This window comes from Triturus cristatus, chromosome 12 (assembly GCF_964204655.1).
Source record: "Triturus cristatus chromosome 12, aTriCri1.1, whole genome shotgun sequence".
NCBI classification, from domain to species: domain Eukaryota; kingdom Metazoa; phylum Chordata; class Amphibia; order Caudata; family Salamandridae; genus Triturus; species Triturus cristatus.
Genome location: NC_140595.1, coordinates 752,199,191 through 752,219,545, shown reverse-complemented (window position 1 = coordinate 752,219,545; position 20,355 = coordinate 752,199,191). Strand labels below are relative to the sequence as shown.

Sequence of the window (20,355 nt, the reverse complement as noted above, 5' to 3'; positions counted from 1 at the left end):
GCGTTTCTGACCATCGCATTATGATGCAACCGCACATGGTGCAGTCGCAAACTCCCATTTCTCTATAGAGAAATGGGAGTTTAGGTAAATTCCTGCACCGTGTGGCAGGCACCTCATGGTGCCTGCCACAAGGTGCAGGGATTTACAGAGGGGCAAATTAGGTGCCCCCTCTGCCCCCAACCAGAGGCTGCAGGGAGAAGGTGGCCCTGCCAGGGGCCACGAAAGTCACTTTCTGACTGTTTTTCCATGTCGGACAGCCCAACATGGAAAGCCTCTCCAAAACAGACATCATAATCCCGACAGTGGAAACGCCATCCTAGGGATTATGTTGCGGTTTCCGGTTGGCTGACGGAAGCCAGCCGGAATGAGTGGCCAGTTTGACTTCCAACAACCTACATTGTAATTCAGGGGTCGGAAGTCTAAGGAGGCCCTTTATTCTGTAAATACTTTAATACTGTTTAACAAATCCTAAAAATTAACATTATTTGAATTCCATTTAATTGGACAATCAAGTTCAATTTGTTCTGGTTTCACTCCAACTAAAACCAGTGGTCAGCATCTTGACAGCATATACCTCAATTTCACATCACCATGCAGACACCCAGGAGATGCTTGTTGGAAGGGATGGTCCTAAACTATGGAATACTTGTGTTCCAGACTAAGAGCCTAGCTAAGCTTCCTCCAAAGCAGGAAACAACTAACACAGCCCTTCAAGAAATCGTTTGTAGTAATTCTGCCGTCCTAGATCCATAGACGAAAAAGGCAGGAGAGTGGTGTCCACTTCCCTCTGCTGGACTGTAATGGACTCTTGTTTGTCATGTGTGGTGTTTTTGTTCCTGTTGTCTTATGTGTACTTTAGTTCTATCCAGTGGCCTCCAGCACCTTACAAAATCTTCAGCATGTCAAAGCTTGACTCACACCATCAGCCGCCAGTGCATTGGTGCATGTAAAACGTCTGGCCGACTGACCCTGACATGGTGAGTATCTGTCAGGCTGACCTTTGGTCTCAAAAAGGGAGAGGGTGGATCCCTGGCACCCGTATTGACAGGCTGCCGCTGATAAGCGTTCTGGAGGAGTGTGGCAGTACAAAAATGAAAAGTACCACAATACTAAAGTCATTGGAATGCAATTGAGTGTGCACAATAACTGTGGAATGCTGACATATTATAGAAAGTGCAATATGAGCAAAATAATACAAAACTAGATTTAAATATTTAATCACGTTTTGAGCACCTGAAATCCTTGACTGATATACATATCAGCAGAAAAAGAGATGTACTTTTGTGAAGCATGCTAAAATAAAATCAAAACACATCGTACAAAATGGGTCAGGCAACAATATCTTGTTCACTGTGATCTAAATGTTGCAGGAAAAACACCTCCTTCTATAGAAAATCTTAATAAAATAATATGTTCTTCATTGATACTCTTAATTGCTTGAAGATTTTAGACCCAGAAAATAACATTTGCTTATAACAAATACGTTTTTATGTAGTATAATGCTGCACATTGGAGTGTTTGCAAGCAATAAAAACCAGCTAAGCAGCCCATAAAAAAGGCCCATGAACAGGCAAAAAAACGGCCCACACCCTGACTTGTCTGACCAGCCTGTCAGGCACTGCCTGTCTGCCCGATAGGCCAGTCTGAGCGTGGATTAACAGCCCTCATTTCATCTACTAGACCATATACACCAGTATAAAATGCTTTAATCTTACTTCACTTTGCAGTTTAATTAACAGAGCCATGTGCCCATGAATTTAGGTACACTTTCTAGACCAAGCAAGTGCCAAACTGGAGACCAAGTAGGGTGAGCAGTATAAAGACTAGTTAATAGAGAAAGAGATTTGTGTATTTATTTATTATAAAACTATGTCTCTGTTTTTTATTTATCAAATGATTCGACTTTGTCAAAGGAAAGAAAGGAAAGTGAATGGAGAGAAGAGGAAAAAAGAAGGAAATAAGGTAATGTTGGTAAATAAAGGAGCGATCGCAATAATGATTGTTAGAATTGGGGGTCTCTAGTTGGCAGGGGTAGGTAACTTTGTCCAAATAGGGACCCTTGCTTCTAGTCAGGGTAAGGGGATACACACTTTAGATAACCCCTGCTCACCCCCTCGGTTGCTTGGCACGATCAGAGAGGCTTATCCCAAAGGCAATGTGTAAAGCATTTCTAACAACACACACAGTAACACAGTGAAAACACCACAAAATGACACCACACAAGTTTGGAAAAATAAAATATCTTTATTTAAACTAAACAAGACTAAAACAACACAAATCCAGCACACACAGTTAAAAATATGACTTTCAAAAGGTTTCAAGGACTTGTACCATTGAAAACTATAGATACAGGACTTTTCACCAAAGTACCAGTAGATGCGTCAAAGTTCACAAGCCAAACAGCTGCAGCGTCATAAAACAAAGAGATGCAACTCCTGAGACCTTGGGGAGGTGATGCGACAGTCCCGTTGCCCATATAGGAAGAGTTGTGTCAAATCTGGCCTGGACGGGAAGTGATGTATCGATTCTTCGTGACGGTTATGGTCTGCGCGTGATGCATCGGAAAAACTTGCCGCACAGGTACGATGTGTGGAAATCCGGGATGCGTCGGCGATTGGTGAGGCGGCGTTCAGCACCGCTGCATCGGTCCTCTTCAACCGCGATCCCTCGATGCATCGATTTCTGTAGTTCTTTGAGTTTCTTCTTGCTTCCAGCTCCCAAACAGCAGCAACAACCTCCAGAGGCCCACGACTGGCATAGACACGTATTGGCAGGTCAGAACTCACAGCAACAGTGTTCAAGGGAGCTGGGGGTGAAGTCTTTTTGCCCATAAGACTTCAGAACAGGAGGCCAGCTCGCTTCAGGCCCTAGGAGATCTCCTTCAAGCAGGGGACACAGCACACAGCCAAGTCCTTCTCCTTTCCTTGGCAGAAACAGCAACTGCAGGCAAATCCCAGACACAAAGCAAGGGCAGTATTTCTCCTCAGTCTCTCTAGCTCTTCTCCTTAGCAAAGGTTCCTCTTGAATTCCAGGAATGATCTGAAAGTCTGGGGTTTTGGGTCCGATACTTATACCCCAAAATGTATTTGTTTTCCTTGTGCAAGGGGCCCTGAGCCCAGTTCAAACCAGTTCTGAAGGGCACTCTGCAAGTGCACAACAACATTCATTGTCATTGTGAGCCTCAGCTCCAGACACACAACAGGGGGGCAGAGCCAGCATTATGTAAGGCAGGCTTAGCCCTATTCCGGTACAGGTGCTACTCCTCCCACCACTCCAAATGCAGATCAGGCCTATTCAGCCTAGTGCTGACTCATCCAGACTCCTGGAGCCACTGCACCTCCCCAGCCCCTGTCACTCCAAAGCCAGGCAATCAATCCACAACATGGCAGAGGCACACAGGTTGGTTGAACAAGAAAATAACCACTTTCTAAAAAGTGATATTTTCAAACACACACTTTAAAAACCATCTTTACTAAAAGATGGGTTATTAAATCCTGAGTTCAGCGATACCAAACTCAATTTTTCCATCTTATCCCTATGGGAAGATATATATTACAAAGCATTCCCCATTCCGTCCTATGAGCAAGATAGCCTTCTAATAGTAAAAAACTAAATTGGCAGTATTTCACAATCAGGATATTTTACACACACCAGAACATGTCCTACCTTTCACATACACTGTACCCTGCCCAGGGGGGTACCTTCGGCCTATCCAATGTGTAAGAGAAGGGAAGGGTAGGGCATGGCAATTGGGTGCCCTTGCCAAGTCGACATTGGCAGTTAACAAACTGCGCACAGGCACCGCGGTGGAAGGCCTGAGAAATATTTTCTGGGCTACTCACGTGGGGGGCACTATCAGTGCTGCAGGCCCACTAGTAGCAATTGATTTACCGGCCCTGGCACATTGAATGCACTTTACTAGGGACCTACTGGTAAAACAAATATGCCAATCATGGATACCCAATCATAATAGCAATTTACACACAGAGCATATGCACTTTAGCACTGATCAGCAATGGTAATGTGCCCAGAGTCCTATAGCCAACAAACACAGGTCAAGTAAAAATAGGAGGAAGAAGCAAAACGTTTGGGGATAACTCTGCAAAAAGGGCCATTTCCAACACAGATACATAAAAAAAGATTGAAGTCACGAGGTGAGTAAAAGATGGTGGGAGCTAGGAAGACAACCGAGAACAGAGGGGAGATGTAAAAAAGACTGAAAAAAGGAAGGAAATGGCAGGGACGGTGAGAAAGAGAATGAAGGGGATACAAAGGAAACCATGTAAAGAAAAATATGAGAACAGGAACAACAGTTGGGATAGGAAATAAAACAAAAAATTATATGGAAAACAAATAATGAAAAAAACAGATGGCAGAGGGCATGAAGGGACGAAGATATATGAAGGAGATAGAAAAGGAGTGGGGAGGTTGAGTGTAGAAAAAGAAAGGGAGGACGGAACTCAGGATATCAGGGAGAGATAGAGAAAAAGGGAAGGTATCAATGTGAGAAAAAAGGGGTAACGAAGGATAAAGAAAATGGCGCAAAGACATAAGGAATAAATAAGAAGAAAGGAAAGGAAAAAAGAGGCTAGACTATTGCAAGGAGAATAAAAATGCGAAAGGGCGCATGATGTGATGACAAACTGAGAAAGGGAATAAGAAAAGGCTAAATGACAGAGGGCGGGGGAGTCGACATACGGCAGAGATAAGGGTGTCAGAGAGAACGTTTAAAAAGCGATTAAGAGAGAGACAGAAGGACGGACAAAGACAATATATAGATGTGAAAGAGGAATACGTAATGGGAAAAAGAGAAGATAGGTAGATTAGTGGATGGGGAGAGAAAATGCAGGAACTGTAAAAAGCTGGTAGAAGCGCAGGGAGAGAGAGTGATGCACAGTAAGGGAGAGAGAAAAAAGGTAAAAAGAGAGTAAAGGGGAGCAAACAGAAGAAAAGTGAGGAAGAAAAGAAATGACAAGTATGAAGAGAAGAGCGATGCAGAGTGTAAGGGAATATGCAGTAGAGGCTGAAATGGGTGAAGGTGATGAGCGGAGAGAGGGATGGCGATATGGGAAGAGACAAAGGACAAATGAGGAACTCAGAGACCTGTGGTCAGAGGCTTGGTGGTCATTCGGGCAGCAGGTAGAAGGCTCTGAAAGATGGTGTAAAAAAGGGGTAACACAATACATGATTGCATTACAGTACCTCTGGCAGGTGATAGATGCAGGTGTCACAGTGAAGTTGGCTTGCTGGAATTGCACGTCATCATGAAAGGGGAAGATCCCACCTAGAATAAGGTCTCCGTCTCTGTATAGACCAGTCACCTCATTGATGGGAAGTCGACATGCCCACTCCATCATCTGGGCAAAGCACACTGGCAGCACAAAGTGTATCAAGACAGAGAGCGAGATCTTCTTAGAGAGGGACCGCTCCATGGGCTTTCCTGTAGTCATAGACTCATTGGTCCAGGTGGCCATAGTGACCGCAGCCCAGAGCCGGTGCTGCCATAATAAGAGCAAAAATTTGGACTAAGCAGAGATAAATCATGGGTGGACACCAGAGTTCCCTCTTTGAAGATTTACAATTTGTGCTGATGCTGTGGTTGGGCTATGAGAAAATATTACTCATGTCTCAGGTTTTATATACTTAGCCTGGCCTTTGTGTATGTGTGGGAGGGGTGAGATGAGAGAAGAGTTGTTCACTTTAAGTGCCTAATTAGAGAATACCTTAATTTCTTTCCTTGCTATTATCAGAACGTCACCTGGGAAAACGCCCTGTGACCAGGATACAGGCTTTAGAGACTTGTTTTTTCTATAACATGCCCCCCCACTCGGTGTGCATTGTGTAGGATGTAACACACATGAGCAGGTTGGGAGTATGATTCTATACTTCACTTCAGTGTTTCAGAAGCTGGTCACCACAGACCCTGTTTGCTCACTCATACCCAACAGCAATGTATCTCTATTCAATAAAATCTGTCTTCTAAAATTAAGATGCACTATGAGCGTGAACCACTACATAATCTGGGGCCCAAATATGTAATTCTCCCGATATTATGTTGTAAAGAACTGGGGGGCATATTAACAAGGGAAAATTAAGGGCGCTTAGCGTTAATTTTTTTAACGCCCGCTATCGCTGGATAATATCGCCTGGTTATCGCATTATTAACAACGCTAACCACAAAGGCGATAAAAAATCTAGCGATAGCGGCATTTTGGGAGGTTATCGCTGGTAATGCAACGATAAAACTACAAGTATAGGGATATCCTTGTTGATAGCCCATGGTGGACTTAGCCATGTAATCCACCTCCCATTGGATTACATGGCTAAGTCTGAAAATTAGCAGACGTAAAAAAACAGCGTTAACCGTGCTTAGCGCTGCTTTTTTTGTCTCTAACAGGGTTAGCGTGAAGCTTGATAATAGGAGAAATGTTGCTTAGAGACATTTCTCCTATTATTTTGCTCTGGGACGCCCACTTTGCATCTCATTAGAGATGCAAAGGGAAGCGTGATGAAAAAGGGTGCTAACATGCGATTTTGCATGTTAGCACCCTGTTGTTGATAGGGCGATATTTTTATCTCCGCTTCTTTGGCTTTTAAAGCCAAAAAAGCGGAGATTAAGCCCTTGTTAATATGCCCCTGAGTTTCTAATAGCATTTCTGGCAGCCATTTCAACTGTATTTAGACACAGGCCGGACATTCGAGAAATGACCTTTGGAAAACGTTGCTTCTTCTTTCACCATCAGCAAACAGGTGGCAGAGTCATCTGAGAAAAATACTGTGTGATGTACAGAAGAGAAGGCAAGGCACTTGGTGGGGCCTTAAATAGAATGATATTAGGATCATGGTCTATTAAGCGTAACTAGGAAACCTTTCCAAGAGGCGTCGGCCTAGATATTGAAGGGTGCTGCTTAAAATATGTAAACTGAATGATCCCAGCTTTCTTTCATTGCATCCAGACATTTCACACAGTAACAGACAAGCACCTAAAACAAGCCTATTGAATTTCCAATGCTAGTTAGCAGTTGCAGAAAAATGAGTAACTCAATCACTCCCACTATTCCCTTAACACCACTTTCCTCTGAAATGTATGGCATTTTCTCTGTACATCTTTCTAAAATCTTCCATCTGCATTTCTCACACATGCTCTCTTTCCTCATTGGTACCCTTGTAAGAAAAGGGACTGCCCACCTCGAAGAAATAATAACACTTCTTGTGAGGATGAACCTTTAAATATAGCACAGAACAGAAAATATGTTAGATATATATGCACTACCAAAACAGTAATACAGTCAAAATGCAGACAAAATAAATAAATCCCACCCTGAAGTAGAAAAACATAGTAGGGTGTAATTAGCAACATTACATCAAATAGAGAGAAATCCAACAAGGGGAATCCGGTGTATGAATTTAAAAATTTTTAAGTAGAAATGCTACCAAAAAGTAAATCCTATTGCAGTGCTAGTCTCTGGTTGCGGTAGACTGGCACGTAGGCCCAATTTCAGGCTGACAGCGATAATAATCAGGCATCACAGATTTAGCCTTTTGATTTAGTCCTTTAGGTTCTAACCAAATTCAGGAGTACACTTTTAACCCCAAGGACCTTAGCGGAGACCCTTAGAAACTATTGGGATAGAACATTTATCTGCATGGTAATGGACATGTGCCCCTGCCCTAGGTGCCCAACTGTATTGATATTTGGATCCCTAGTGCTGATTTTTGTTGTCATAGTCAAACATGGATCATATGTGTGTGTGCCATGACATAGACCTGTCATATTGATTGCAGTCTTGCTGGACCGGGAGGGGTGCCCAATGCGCTACCAACATAGTGGTGGAGGGCTACCGCCAATACCACGAGTTAAGCAGCATGTGGCTGGTGGTGGCAGCATACCATGTAGTGATCAACAGTAGCGAACAGGTTCTTTTTAACCTATGTCACTGGAGTGAGGTCTACAAGCTCACTCATTTTTTAAAGTTCAGCTACTATTTGCTGAACTCATACTTTGGCTAGTTAGATGTGAAGTGCCGTGCAGTGCAGGATTGGAGACTGGGCACTGGTTTTATCTGTGCCTGGGCACATTACAAGGATAGAGCAGTGTTGTGCAGTGTGTGCATGGTGAGTGCATGTATAGGGTGTATGTGTTCCTATGAGGAGTATAGTACATGAAGAGTATATTGTTGCGCTGTACGCACATGGTGAATTTGTGTGCTGGCTGAGTGTGTGCCTGCAAGTGGCAACACAGAAAGGCTACAATACTGAGCAATGCACGCTGATTGAATGTTTTTGCTGAATGTATGTGTTTTTGTGGTGGCACAGAACATGGAGGTAACAGTGGTGGATAGTGTGTGTGTGTGTGCTGGGTATGTACACTGAGTGCTAGTGTGCTGGTAATGGTACATTACATGGAGGACCATGGGTTCTATTTGGGGAGGAATGAGTCTGCTTAATGAAGATATGAGGAGGTAGAGGAATCCCCGCTGACATTTTCCTATAGTGCTGCATTCATGTGAACTGGTTGGGATACACTAGAGGAGGGAGATTGAGGCTCCCCTTGTACACTTCATAGTGCACTTTGTGACTCAGTGAGAAATCACAAGGAAGGGGCCTAGACACATCTCAGGAAGGAGGTGGAGCTGTTTGGGGAAACCCTTCAGAGTTGAAGAACTATAGGCCTATTTCCCTCCCCCCCCCACCAAAATGCTGGAAAAATTTATCAACGTCGAGCTTATGAAATATATTGCAACTCAAGACACCTTGGACAGCTCTCAGAACGATTTTTGGGCAGGTCTTAGCAAAGAATGGTAGCAGCTTTGGACTGTATGCGCCTGCAGGTCGACTAGAGCGGATCAGCGGTGTTAATTCTGCTCGACCTCTCGGCGGCATTTGACACCATCTCCCCATTTCGCATGCTGCAGAGAATGCGGGAAGCAGGAGTGACTGGGAGGGCCCTGCAGCTTCTTCACTCTTTTATGCACGGCAGAACCAATGTTGTCAGTTATGGGGGATTCAAAGCCAAGGCCTTCAGCCCTCCGTGTGGGGTCCCTCATGGCTCCTCGCTCAGCCCCACTCTTTTTAATCTTTATGTGACCCCCCTGGCTTTGTTGGTGGGATCTTTTGGCTTTCAGGACCTCTCCTATGCGGATGACATGCAAATAATAATTTCCATCTCTAATGATTTGCAGCTGGTTGCTCAAAAGTTCAATCAATGTATGGCCAGCATAATACGATGGATGAAGGACAATTCTCTTAAAATCAACACGGATAAAACCGAAGTGTTGGTTTTCGGCCCTCAAACCTCGATTTGGTCTGCCACCTGGTGGCCCGAAATCTGCGGTCCCCTTCCTGTTCCAGTGACAATGGCCAAAAATCTGGGAGTCATTTTTGATGAGGGCCTGTCTTTAGATACCCAGGTGAACTACACAGTTAGTACCTGCTTGTATATTCCTAAAACTCTGAAGAAAGTGTTGCCGTACATTCCCTCTGAGCTACATCGGCCCACAATCATTGTTCTAGTTACCTCTCGGCTAGACTATTGCAATGCATTATACCTCAATGTCAGCATAGGCTCTTTGAATAAGCTTCAGGGGGTGCAAAACGTTGCGGCAAAGCTTATTCTTAACATCCCTAAACACCAGTCCGCCAGGGAAGGAATCTGTGCCTTGCATTGGCTTCTGATCAGAAAGCGCATCACCTTCAAGGCTCTGAACTTGGTGTAGAAAGCGATGCATTTTACAGGCTCATCACATCTCAAAACCTTGTTCCATTCTTACACTCCAGGAAGAACCTTGAGATCCTCTATTCAGAAAAAACTTTTTTTCTTCTAGATTTCATAGGTCGGTATGGGGTGGACGCTCATTTTCTGTGGCGGCTGCTAATCTCTGGAACTCTTTGCCCCCCTCTATCACCATGGCAAATTCACTTGAGTCCTTTAGGAAGATTTTAAAGGCCTGGCTCTTTACCTCTTAGCTGGTTGGTGCTAGTCTCTCTTTCGTCTTACCCAGCGCCTTGATACCGTTTGGTTTTAGTGTGCTTTATAAATATTCCTCCTACCCTATGCTATCCTACACTTCATAGCGCACTTTGTGACTCAGTGAGAAATTACAAGGAAGGGGCCTAGACACATCTGAGGAAGGAGATGGAGCTATTAGGGGAAACATGAAGAGGCGGGCTTGAAGCCTGAGATTAACCTTTTTGTGCATATCAGTGTTTATGACATCCAGGTGTGAACTCTAATCACCCCTATGGCCTGTGTTGTGCAACTATCAGCTTCAGAGTCTCTCCTGCTGTGACAGGTGATTGTTCAAGAGGAAGAAGGAGAGGAGAAGTATGTACTTCAAAAGAAACAGAACCCCAGGATGAAACTTCAAAGTACCAGGCCCTAAAGAACATTTGGTGTCTTGAAATGAACTAGAAGAAACAGTGGTTGAGATCCCAAAACCGTAATCTTCTAAGCAGCCAGATGTTCGAGGAGGGGAAGCTCTTCAAGACTTCTGCCTGTGATTAGGAGTAGGGGCCAAGGCCTGTTTACTGCCTGCTGGGTGAGGGGGCATCACTCAAGGAAACTGAGAGCACCTGCTCTGGATCCTGGAGCACCAACACCTGCCTTCTTGATAAGACCAGTGTTCCCTGTAAGGGAGTGGAGAGTTCTGGGGGAAACACGGTCCAATGAAGAGTCCTGTTGAATGGACTCCTGATGTGAGGTGTGTGTAGATGCATGCTGCACTGATTGGGTCATTGACCATGTCCAGAATTGAGTTGGTGACCCCCATATGCCAGGAGAGGCTGCTGTGAAGATAGCCATATAAATATTGCTGTGCAGTGCCTGTGAAGCACCATTGCAGACTGCCAGGCAGAAAATGGCTAAAGCCTGTGCACTCCATATGCCGGGAGAAGCAGCATTTTCGCGTTAAGACACCCTCGGGTAATTGCGTGCTTTATAAAATTATTGAATTAATTCATTTCATTCAGTTAGGGATTAGTGTGCCATGTGGACTGGGCAGTATGGACACTTACCCTGCAGGAGGAGCATGGACATTTTCCTGATCACTGTTGTAGCACAACCACGTAGGCTCAGAAAGAGGCTGTGCCTGCTGAGTGCTGCCATCACACTCACATGCATCCAACTCATCTGAGCAGGACCAGAGCTGTTGAGAGTGCCTGCTGATGGGGCACCCTCCAAGGCACCGCACTCTTCCTCTCTGCCGGAGTGAGTAAGACTTGTGATGAGCCTCCTGGGCACAGGGGAACTCACGTCTAAGAGTGCTGCAGCACTAAGTCACTCTTCATTGCAATTGATGAGACAAAGTGGACTCTGGAGTTAACTGCATACTAGTTGGCATTCCTTGGATGCAGCCACCAGTGAATGGGTAATCTATATCTACACCTCATCTCCAAAGGGGCCGTTAATTATTGTTATTGGCCCCAACTGATTTAAATTTCAATTTATATATTCCATCCTCCACTGAGTCTGAGCCCCTTGACACTTGGGGCCATGGTGGGGGTGATACGTTCTTTTATTAGGGTTATAAGTGCTATATCCTTCATTTTGGGATCTACTTCTTCATCATCTCTACAGTCCTTCAGAAGATGGCGGCCCTTACACTGAAAGGCACCATTGGGAAAAATGCCTTCATAATCATCTACCCTCCAAACCTCTCCAAAAATGCAGCAAAAAAGTTCAAACATCGTTTACTCAAAACCCAACCCGAAACACTTATCTCTGATCCTTTCTTCTGTGCCAACAAGGATATACTAACTAATGACCTCATCTTCTACTCCTGGCAATGGGCACGAGGGAGGAATGTCTTCTATTACTTGCTTCACATAACGGGTACCAGGAAAACTCTGTATGACCTCAAATTATCAGCATCACCTTTGCCCGTTTACAATGCTAATGCTACCATCTCCTTCTATAACAACGGTATTAGATTAATTCAAGCCTCGAATGACAATCTAATTAAAATGGATAATATTTTCCGCTCCCTCAAGATGGCAGTGATTAACAAGTCTCCTCTTCCCCGCTTAATCCTTGCAGTTACAAATGATCTCAGACTCATACCTCTCTTCACGACCAAGATGACAACAACCACTCATTTCCCTCTTAATGCCTTAGGAGAGCACTGTGCCACTCAGTTCCCTGACCTAGGGGCCTATTATGATGGCGGGCGGATCGCCACCATACGAGCGGCGGTGGTGATCCACCTGCCATAATTCCCCGTCCGACCGCCATTTACCCCCACCACATTAGCATGGCAGGAGGTACCGTGACTGAGAGAAAGACCGTCTGCCGCTTTTCCACCAGCAGGCAATCGTCATCCATATTATGATGAGTGAGGTGGGCATGCCTTTCCATGGCGGAGACTAGTCTCCGCCATGGAAATGCATGTGGTGAATGACTTTGAGGGCCCGTTGGGGCACTTGGGGTGTGAGTGGCTGCACTGGGGGGTACCTATGGTACCCCCTTCATTGCCATACACAAGGTGGCAGGCACCGCGTGGTGCCTGTCATGTTGTACATTGCAATGCACAACATACACCTTTAACATTGCAGCGGGTGCTGTTTACAGCACCACCCACCACAATGTGAAAGTCAAGAATGGGCAAGCCAGTGTGGCGGGCGCATCCTAATTTGCTTTGTGCGACTGCCGCAACTCAGGCAGTCGGTCCCATATTCCGTTACGATGGCGGGCGGATAAAGTCCCCCTGCCATCGTAATAGGTCCCCAAGTTTTTCCGGAGACTACAATCTTCTCAATTTCAGTGAATCACTCGAATCCTGGACCTTTAGCATCACTCACTTCTCCAAAATCTACATGGTTACCTAATGGGACCCTTGCAGGGGAACCCTCTCTTGCCCCTTCACTTTATCTCTCTCCCGGTGAGCATCCCTGCCTAATTCTACCTAACTCGTCTTTAGCCCAATCCGTATCCAGCCTCCCGCCATCCCTTGAGCCCTTCTATCTCTCTTCCTCCACATCGCATCCGCCCCACTTAAGCCCTATCGCCCGCCTCACAAACACAGACCCTTTCTCTTCGCTAATTGGTAATCCACAAGACCACTCTGACTCACCGCTCCAACTGACTATCTCATGGCCACCCGGCCCCTTCAGCTAACCCATGAAACCCCACCTCCCCTCCAGAACCCATCAATCAACTCTCTGAGTAGGCCGTGCGTCTACATGAGATCTCTAGCCACTTGCACCTTCTCACAAAGGAATTCCAGGAATTGAAACACATCACTATCGAACACCTCCCTCTACTCAGATCCCTTAGCTCTATAGAGAATCGTCCTGGAGGGCGCAGCTCCTCCACTAGCCATGCAAACCATCCACCATACTTGGAAAACTTTACCTCTCCTGAATGCCTCCTCCCGCCCCAGACGGCTGCCCTCTCGTCCAGTGAGATCTGTGAGGTACTCCATTCCTACTCTCAATCACCTAACAAGTCCTGAACGAGGCAAATACAAAACATCCAAGCTAACCCTTACAGAGAACCATCACACAACCTTGGAGGCATAAATCTTGACAATATCCTCCCAGCCTCCACCCCTCACTCGAATGACCAATTTAAATTTGCTCTTCTCAATTGCAGATCTGCGAGTAAACACGCCTCCGACATCTATGATCTCATCCTAACCAAGAAGCTTGACATCATTATCCTCACAGAAACTTGGCTAAACTAATCCTTGACACCTATACTTGACCTTGTAGTCCCACCTAGCCATGACATAATTTTTATGGACAGAGATTCAAAATAGGGTGGAGCAATAGCCTGTACACACAAAAATACACTCTTGCTTTCCCAATCTGATTCCACCACTCTATCCTCATGCGAATATCTCTGCATCAACATTACCAGCAAAAAACGCCATGTCTGTAAATTAAACACTTTCTACCACCCCCCCTGGTGACAATCTTTCCTTCACTGAGCATTTAATGGAAATCATCTCCTCCAACAATGACCCTCTAGTGTCCCAAATCTCCTTAGGAGACTTCAACCTCCACTGGTCTAACCCAAACAATCACGCTGTGAACTGTCTTAAATCCTTCCTATTGGATTATGAGCTGACACAATTTTGTGATAGCCCAACTCACACAGGAGAAACTCTGGATCTCATCATATCCAAAGGTAACACCATCCCACTGGACTCCATTATACCTTGTGACTGGTCCGACCACTATTGCATCTTCTTCTTTATTAACATGGTGGTGTCAGCAAAGGGCGTTCAACCGAAGAAAACGAAGCAATGGAAAAGGAACCTTAGAAATATTAAACACTGAAGAGCTAAGAATCTGCTGTACAAAGGCCTGATCTCCTCATTCAGAAATGAAAGATGTTCATGTCCTCACAAATTTCTATAATGCCTCTATTTCCCGTATCATGGACGATATAGCCCCTTTACAACAAAAAAAGCCTCCTCCAAAATCTACAAACTGTGGTTCAACGACAAACTAAGCTTGGATTGCTGTAACCTTAGGTCAGCGGAAAGATCTTGGAGATCTACACCATCGACTGAATACCTAAACCTCCTCAGAGCTATCAGGAGCTCATACAACAAGAAAAGCAAGAGTTCTAAAGCCAACTTCTTCCTATTTCAACTTAATCAAGCCATACATCGACACAAGAAACTTTCCGAAATTGTTAATCAACAATCGATCAAAGCGCCCATCTGCATTGACCCTGGTGAAGGCACTCCTCCTTGCGATGAATTGGCCACCTTCTTTGTCGAAAAAACTTCGAGCATCAATATAGACCTAGAATTAAAAAGGGCTCTTCTTCCGAATTCTGGACGCACTGCTCCACCTAACCACCAGGAGCTGCCCGTCCTCCCTAGTACTAGACCCAAGAATAATGCCTCTTGGCACACATTTCCACCCCTCAGTAAAAATGACATCTTTGACACTCTTCATGCGATCAAACCTTCCAACCACTTCAATTACCCTCTTACTCCTCCCATATTCAAAGAAATTAAAGCTGTGATCCTACTAATTTGGGTAAAGATTGTTAACGCTTCATTACTGTAAGGCATAATACCTGACTGCCTAAAATCAGCTCAAGAATCCCCCATTAGAAAAAAACAAACGCAGGCAGTTCTAATCTGAATAAGTTCCGTCCTATCTCCAACATCCCCATGCTGGCAAAACTTTTAGAAAAGTGTGTGCAATGTCAACTCTGTGCTCACATTGAGAAATTCCAACAGTTTGATCCACATCAATCAGACTTTCGGAGAGGTCACAGCACAGAATCTGCACTCACTCACATCCTGTATGACATTTTAACGTTGCTAGACCAAAATGATTCCTGCCTCCTTATTATCCTTGACCTATCTTCTGCCTTCGACACTGTTAACCACAGCAAATTACTTTTCACACTAGAACACTGGATTAGTCTAACAGGTGTGGTTTTGCAATGGTTCTCTTCCTTTCTCCACAACAGATCTCAAAGATTCAAAGTGAATCAATCCCTATCTCAATCATCTACAGTCTTGATGGGGGTTCCACAAGGGTCTGCCCTTTCACCCATACTCTTCAATATAATCCTGGAACCTTTAGCTAATGCCCTGAATTCAGTGAACATTCTCTTTCACATGTACGCAGATGACACTCAACTTTATTTGAAAATCTCCTCCCCAGAAGACTTCATTTCACTCAACTCCATCTTGATGAACATCCAAAACTGGCTCACTGAAAACTACCTCAAGCCCAACAACTCCAAAACTGAATTCTTTCTCAATGCTCCCCCTAACCATACCCTCAAGATTGACCTTTGGATACATCATCTTTCAGCCTTCAACTGCTCCCCCGACATTATCGAGTCTGCTAAATCTCTAGGAATCACCCTTGAAAGGCACCTGAACATGCAGAAACATATTAGCAATGCAACCAAGGGTGCTAAATACCAGATGAGGCTACTAAGGAACCTCAAGCCATTCCTCCCACAGGAAGACTTCAAATAGGCGGTTCAAGCTTTAGTATTGCCAAGGCTAGACTATCGTAGTTCTACGCTTTGCGGTCTACCCAAACAAAGCTGGGTTCCACTTTTGCCTTCAATTAATGCCACAGCCAGATTGATTACTGGTACAGAAAGTAATGATCACATATCCCCAGTGTAAAAATCCCTAAACTGGCTACCTTATGAAGCTAGAATACAACTAAAGATCGCCTGCTTGACTCACAAAGCACTGCACTTAACGACCCCCATCTATCTGGCTCTCAAATTAGAATTATCAGGGGGGTGCTGTCTGTCAAGTAGTGCAAACTCACTGCTCCTGAAACCTCAAATATTCCAAAAAAAGAGAACGATTTACAGAGCATTCTCGGGCATTGCCCCGAAGATTTGGAATTCCCTTCCTCCGGAAGTCCGCCGAATCCCATCCACCGCTTCCTTAAAAAAAGAAGTGAAAAGATCCTAATGCTGAAGTTCCTGCCCTAAAGTCTTGGTTGAACTACTTCAATACTGCTCTCTTCTCCGATGCGATGGCTGTCCATTGCACAGTTATACTCCTGGGATTAACAGTGTGAACAGGTCACTGCACAACTTTGTCTGTTATTTGTGGAATGTTCCTCTCCCATTACCTGAACTTTTACATTTGTGTAATCTGGTGTTTAATAGTGTTGGCAAGCTATAATCTTACTGGTACCGTTTACATTGCCTACTCCTCTCTATTATTGGATCCGTCCAGCCTTGTTTTTAAAATGCTCTGAATCATGTTGTTATCATGCTCTCTTCTTGAACCTATGTGTAACGATTATGCTTGTCCCATTTTGGTATCCTGCCTAAGTCAACTGTGAAGCGCTCTGATACCCTCCTGGGTCTTGTTTGTGCTATACAAAACTGTACAAATAAAATAAATAAATACTGTGGGCTGTAATTCCTTATTAGGCAATGGCCACTTTCATGGTCCATGCTTCTAATGGTACAAATCTCGATCTCGTTTTTGCTTGTCTTAGGACTCTGGGCACTTTACCACTGCTAACCAGTGCTAAAGTGCATGTGCTCTCGTCCTACAACACGGTAACATTGGCTCATACCCAGTTGGCATATTTAATTTAAATCCCTAGTAAAGTGCACAACATGTGCCCAGGGCCTGCAGAATAAATACTACTAATGGGCCGGCAGTACTGTTTGTGCCACCCACATAAATAGCCCCTTAACTCCTTCGCCGCGGTGCTAATTCCGCCGCGGCACTGGTGGGGGTGCGGGGTGAGCGCGGCGCCGCCATGCCCGTGACGGAACCACGCCGTCATGAGTCACGGGCGAACTGTGCTCATGACGGCGTGGTTCCGTCACGACTCCGCCCACTCGTTATTTCACCCGCACAGGCGGGGAATCAGTGCCGCGTGGGCGGAGCGGCCTCAGCATGATGGAACCACGCCGTCATGAGCACACGCCGCCCGTGGCTCATGACGGCATGGTTCCGTCATGCGCATGGAAGAGGTTAACCATGTGTCAAGCCTGCCACTGCAGAGCCTGTGTGTGCAGTTGCCATGTCAACTTGGTAAGTAAACCCTCTTCCCAAGCCTAAGCCTTCCCTTTTTATAAATATGTAACAACCCTAAGGTAGGCCCTGTACAAATCACAGGGTAAGGTGCAGTGTGTTTAAAAGGTAGGACATGTACTTTTAAGCTTTATATGTCCTGGTAGTGAAAAACTATTACATTTGTTTTTCACTAATGCAAGGACTATCTGTCCCATAGGTTAACATTGGGATTGCCTTACTCTATTTTACAAGTGTAATTTCCAATTGGGATAAGAAGATATTTCTAGTTTGGTGTCTCTAGACTCACAATTCAAAATCACAACTGATGGTGATTTCTGATTTTCAGTTGTGAGTCTAAACATTCCACTTTAAGAAAGTTGGCCATTTCTTACCTTAACTATTCTGTGCCTCTGTCTGTCTCTGGATGCACATCTGGGGTGGGTGACAGCTGGGATTTGTGCATTCCCTCTAGACAGCCACACACAAACATAACGTTGGGGTGCCTGATTGGCCATTCACATCCTGATGGCCCATCACCTAGCTGATAGGTCTTCCTGAGCTAGATGGCAGGTAGGAGCTGACACTTGCCCCTGAATAGGGCTATGACCGTCCCTACCCAAAGAGCTGCATACACCCCTGTAGTGAGTCTGGAGCCAGGTCAGGAAATTGAAGGGACCTTGTGCACTTCAAAGCTTTTCTATGAAGTCTCACCCACTTCAAAGCCACAAGTGGGTATAAGTATTGAACCTCTGACACCAATAACTCAGTACACTTCTGAATCTGTAACTTCTCTGCCGTGAAAAGTACTGCTGTGTTGCAGAAAACAGTGTCATTCTACTGGACTACTGCTTTGCTGAACTCTGCCTTAGCTGCACTCTTTCCATTATGAGCTACCCTGTTGCCCGCTCTTTCCTTGCTGGGTGAGAAGGACTGAACCTGCATCAATTGAACCCGGATTGACTCTAAGAACTTGATGGCTTGCCTTCCGTTGCCTAAGTCTCAGGGACACAAAAATATTAGAAACCTCCTGTTTCCCTGCCTGGGTGAGAAGGACTAGACCTGCATCATTTGAACCCACAGTGACTCCAAGGACTTGCTGGCTTGCATTCTGTTGCCTACGTCTCAGGGACACATAAATCTTAGAACCTCCTGTTCCAACCCTTGGGTTCATCTGCTTGTGGCTATCTTGCCACGCAGTCCTGGACCCTTGAAAGTGGACCTAGGGGTTTGCTCCAGTGAAGCCAATGCATCCTCTGCTGCAAGAGCAGAATCGATGCAACAACATTGTTGCGGGAACCCGATTCAGTGCATCTCACTTGGAATCTCTGCATTGCACTCAGTACCACTCCTCCTGAACAGATGCATCACCACTACTGCATGGAGAAGATTGACTCATCTTCGCTACAGCATGGAGAAACCCAGTGCATCGCATTCAGCACAGCCACACTTCGGAACTGATGCTTTGGTCACAGATCCAATGCATCTCCACAGTTCCGTGGAGGACTTCTGCACAACACCTCACCTGCGTGATGACCAATTACGCATCTCACTGTTGCAACCAGGATTATGGAACTTTTGCTCAGTGGGCCCTGCTTGGGTCTCCGGTATATGGCCTGCACTTCATCGCGGACATCCTGAACTTTTGACTTTGACCCAGTCTAGCGTGACAAATTAACTCTTTGAGTGCTTTTTGTTTCTAAGTGCTTGAATTTAATCTTGAAAAATTCATATCTTCACTTCTACTGGATAGATGTTTGTCATTTTGGCCTTGAAAATCATAATGTATTTTTCTAACCTTGTGTGAAGTCTTTTTCCGGTGCTTTCACTGTGTTACTGTATGGGTTATTGCACAAATACTTTGCAAATTACATTCTAAATTAAGCCTGCCTGCTCTGTGCCAAGCTACCAGAGGGTGAGCACAGGATAATTTAGGTTGTGTTGTGACTTACCCTGACTAGCATTGTGGTCCCTACTTGGTCATGGGTACATACGTCTTCCAACTAGAGACCCAATTTCAAACAACAGCAATTCTTTAATTCACATTTCTTGGGTGCAGGTCATTTAATGAAATTTGGTAATTCCATATTCTCAACAATCCTGAGATGCCGAGCCCCATATCATCTTTGAGCCTGACAACCACCCTTGTACCAGAGACTCTCACTTTTAGCATATGATCAGACTGATCTCACCCATGCACAAGCTTCAGCTCTACTACATCCACAAACTATCAAACTATGTCTGCCACTAACTCACCAGCTTGGGTAACTGTTCTGTGATGCTACCACACCTTTATGGACAACAAGCTATGAAATTGTCTCTGCCACTAATTCCTTAAGGACGGATGCCAAAGACTATCTATGTAGTTGCTCTATCTCTGGATGTTCCCTTGTCTGTGGATGTTCCTTTGTATTTTTATCTTTTAGGTTTCAGTCAGGTGTCCCTATACCTAAAGGACACTCCACACCTTGATATCTAGTTCAGTTACAGAATGTTTTGGTGATGTGGAAGGCCACAACCTAATTTACCCAACCTTTAGTTCCAGGCAGTAATTCCTTGTGCCTTTTCCCTAGTGCCTTGCAGATGGAAACATTTCACTAGCTCTGAGCTGATATTTACTGAACTGAATGAGGAAAATAAGTCCAGTAAAAAAAGGCTCTTCATGTTTATTGTTTTTTATCAAATAAGATAAGAACAATCCCAATATACACTACTCTACTCTGCACCACTCCACTCTATGCCACTATAATCTGCCCTGCACCAATCTATTCTACACCACTGCACTCTATGCAACTCTACTCTGCCCTATTCACTTCTATACCACTGCACTCTATGCCACAGCACTCTACACCACTCACTCTTCACCACTCCACACTATACC

The 20,355-nt window shown here is 44.9% G+C and overlaps 1 protein-coding gene across 1 annotated transcript in view; it reads right to left on the bottom strand.

Moving 5' to 3' along the window:
- Window positions 1-5,414, bottom strand: part of LOC146782698 (extracellular calcium-sensing receptor-like) — a 186,567-nt gene extending 181,153 nt beyond the window's left edge. Inside the window, 1 exon segment of the mRNA XM_085637189.1 lies at window positions 5,203-5,414. Within this exon segment, the coding sequence (XP_085493315.1) occupies window positions 5,203-5,357 (155 nt within the window). The 5' untranslated portion in view covers window positions 5,358-5,414.
- Between the last annotated feature and the right edge of the window lie 14,941 nt (window positions 5,415-20,355).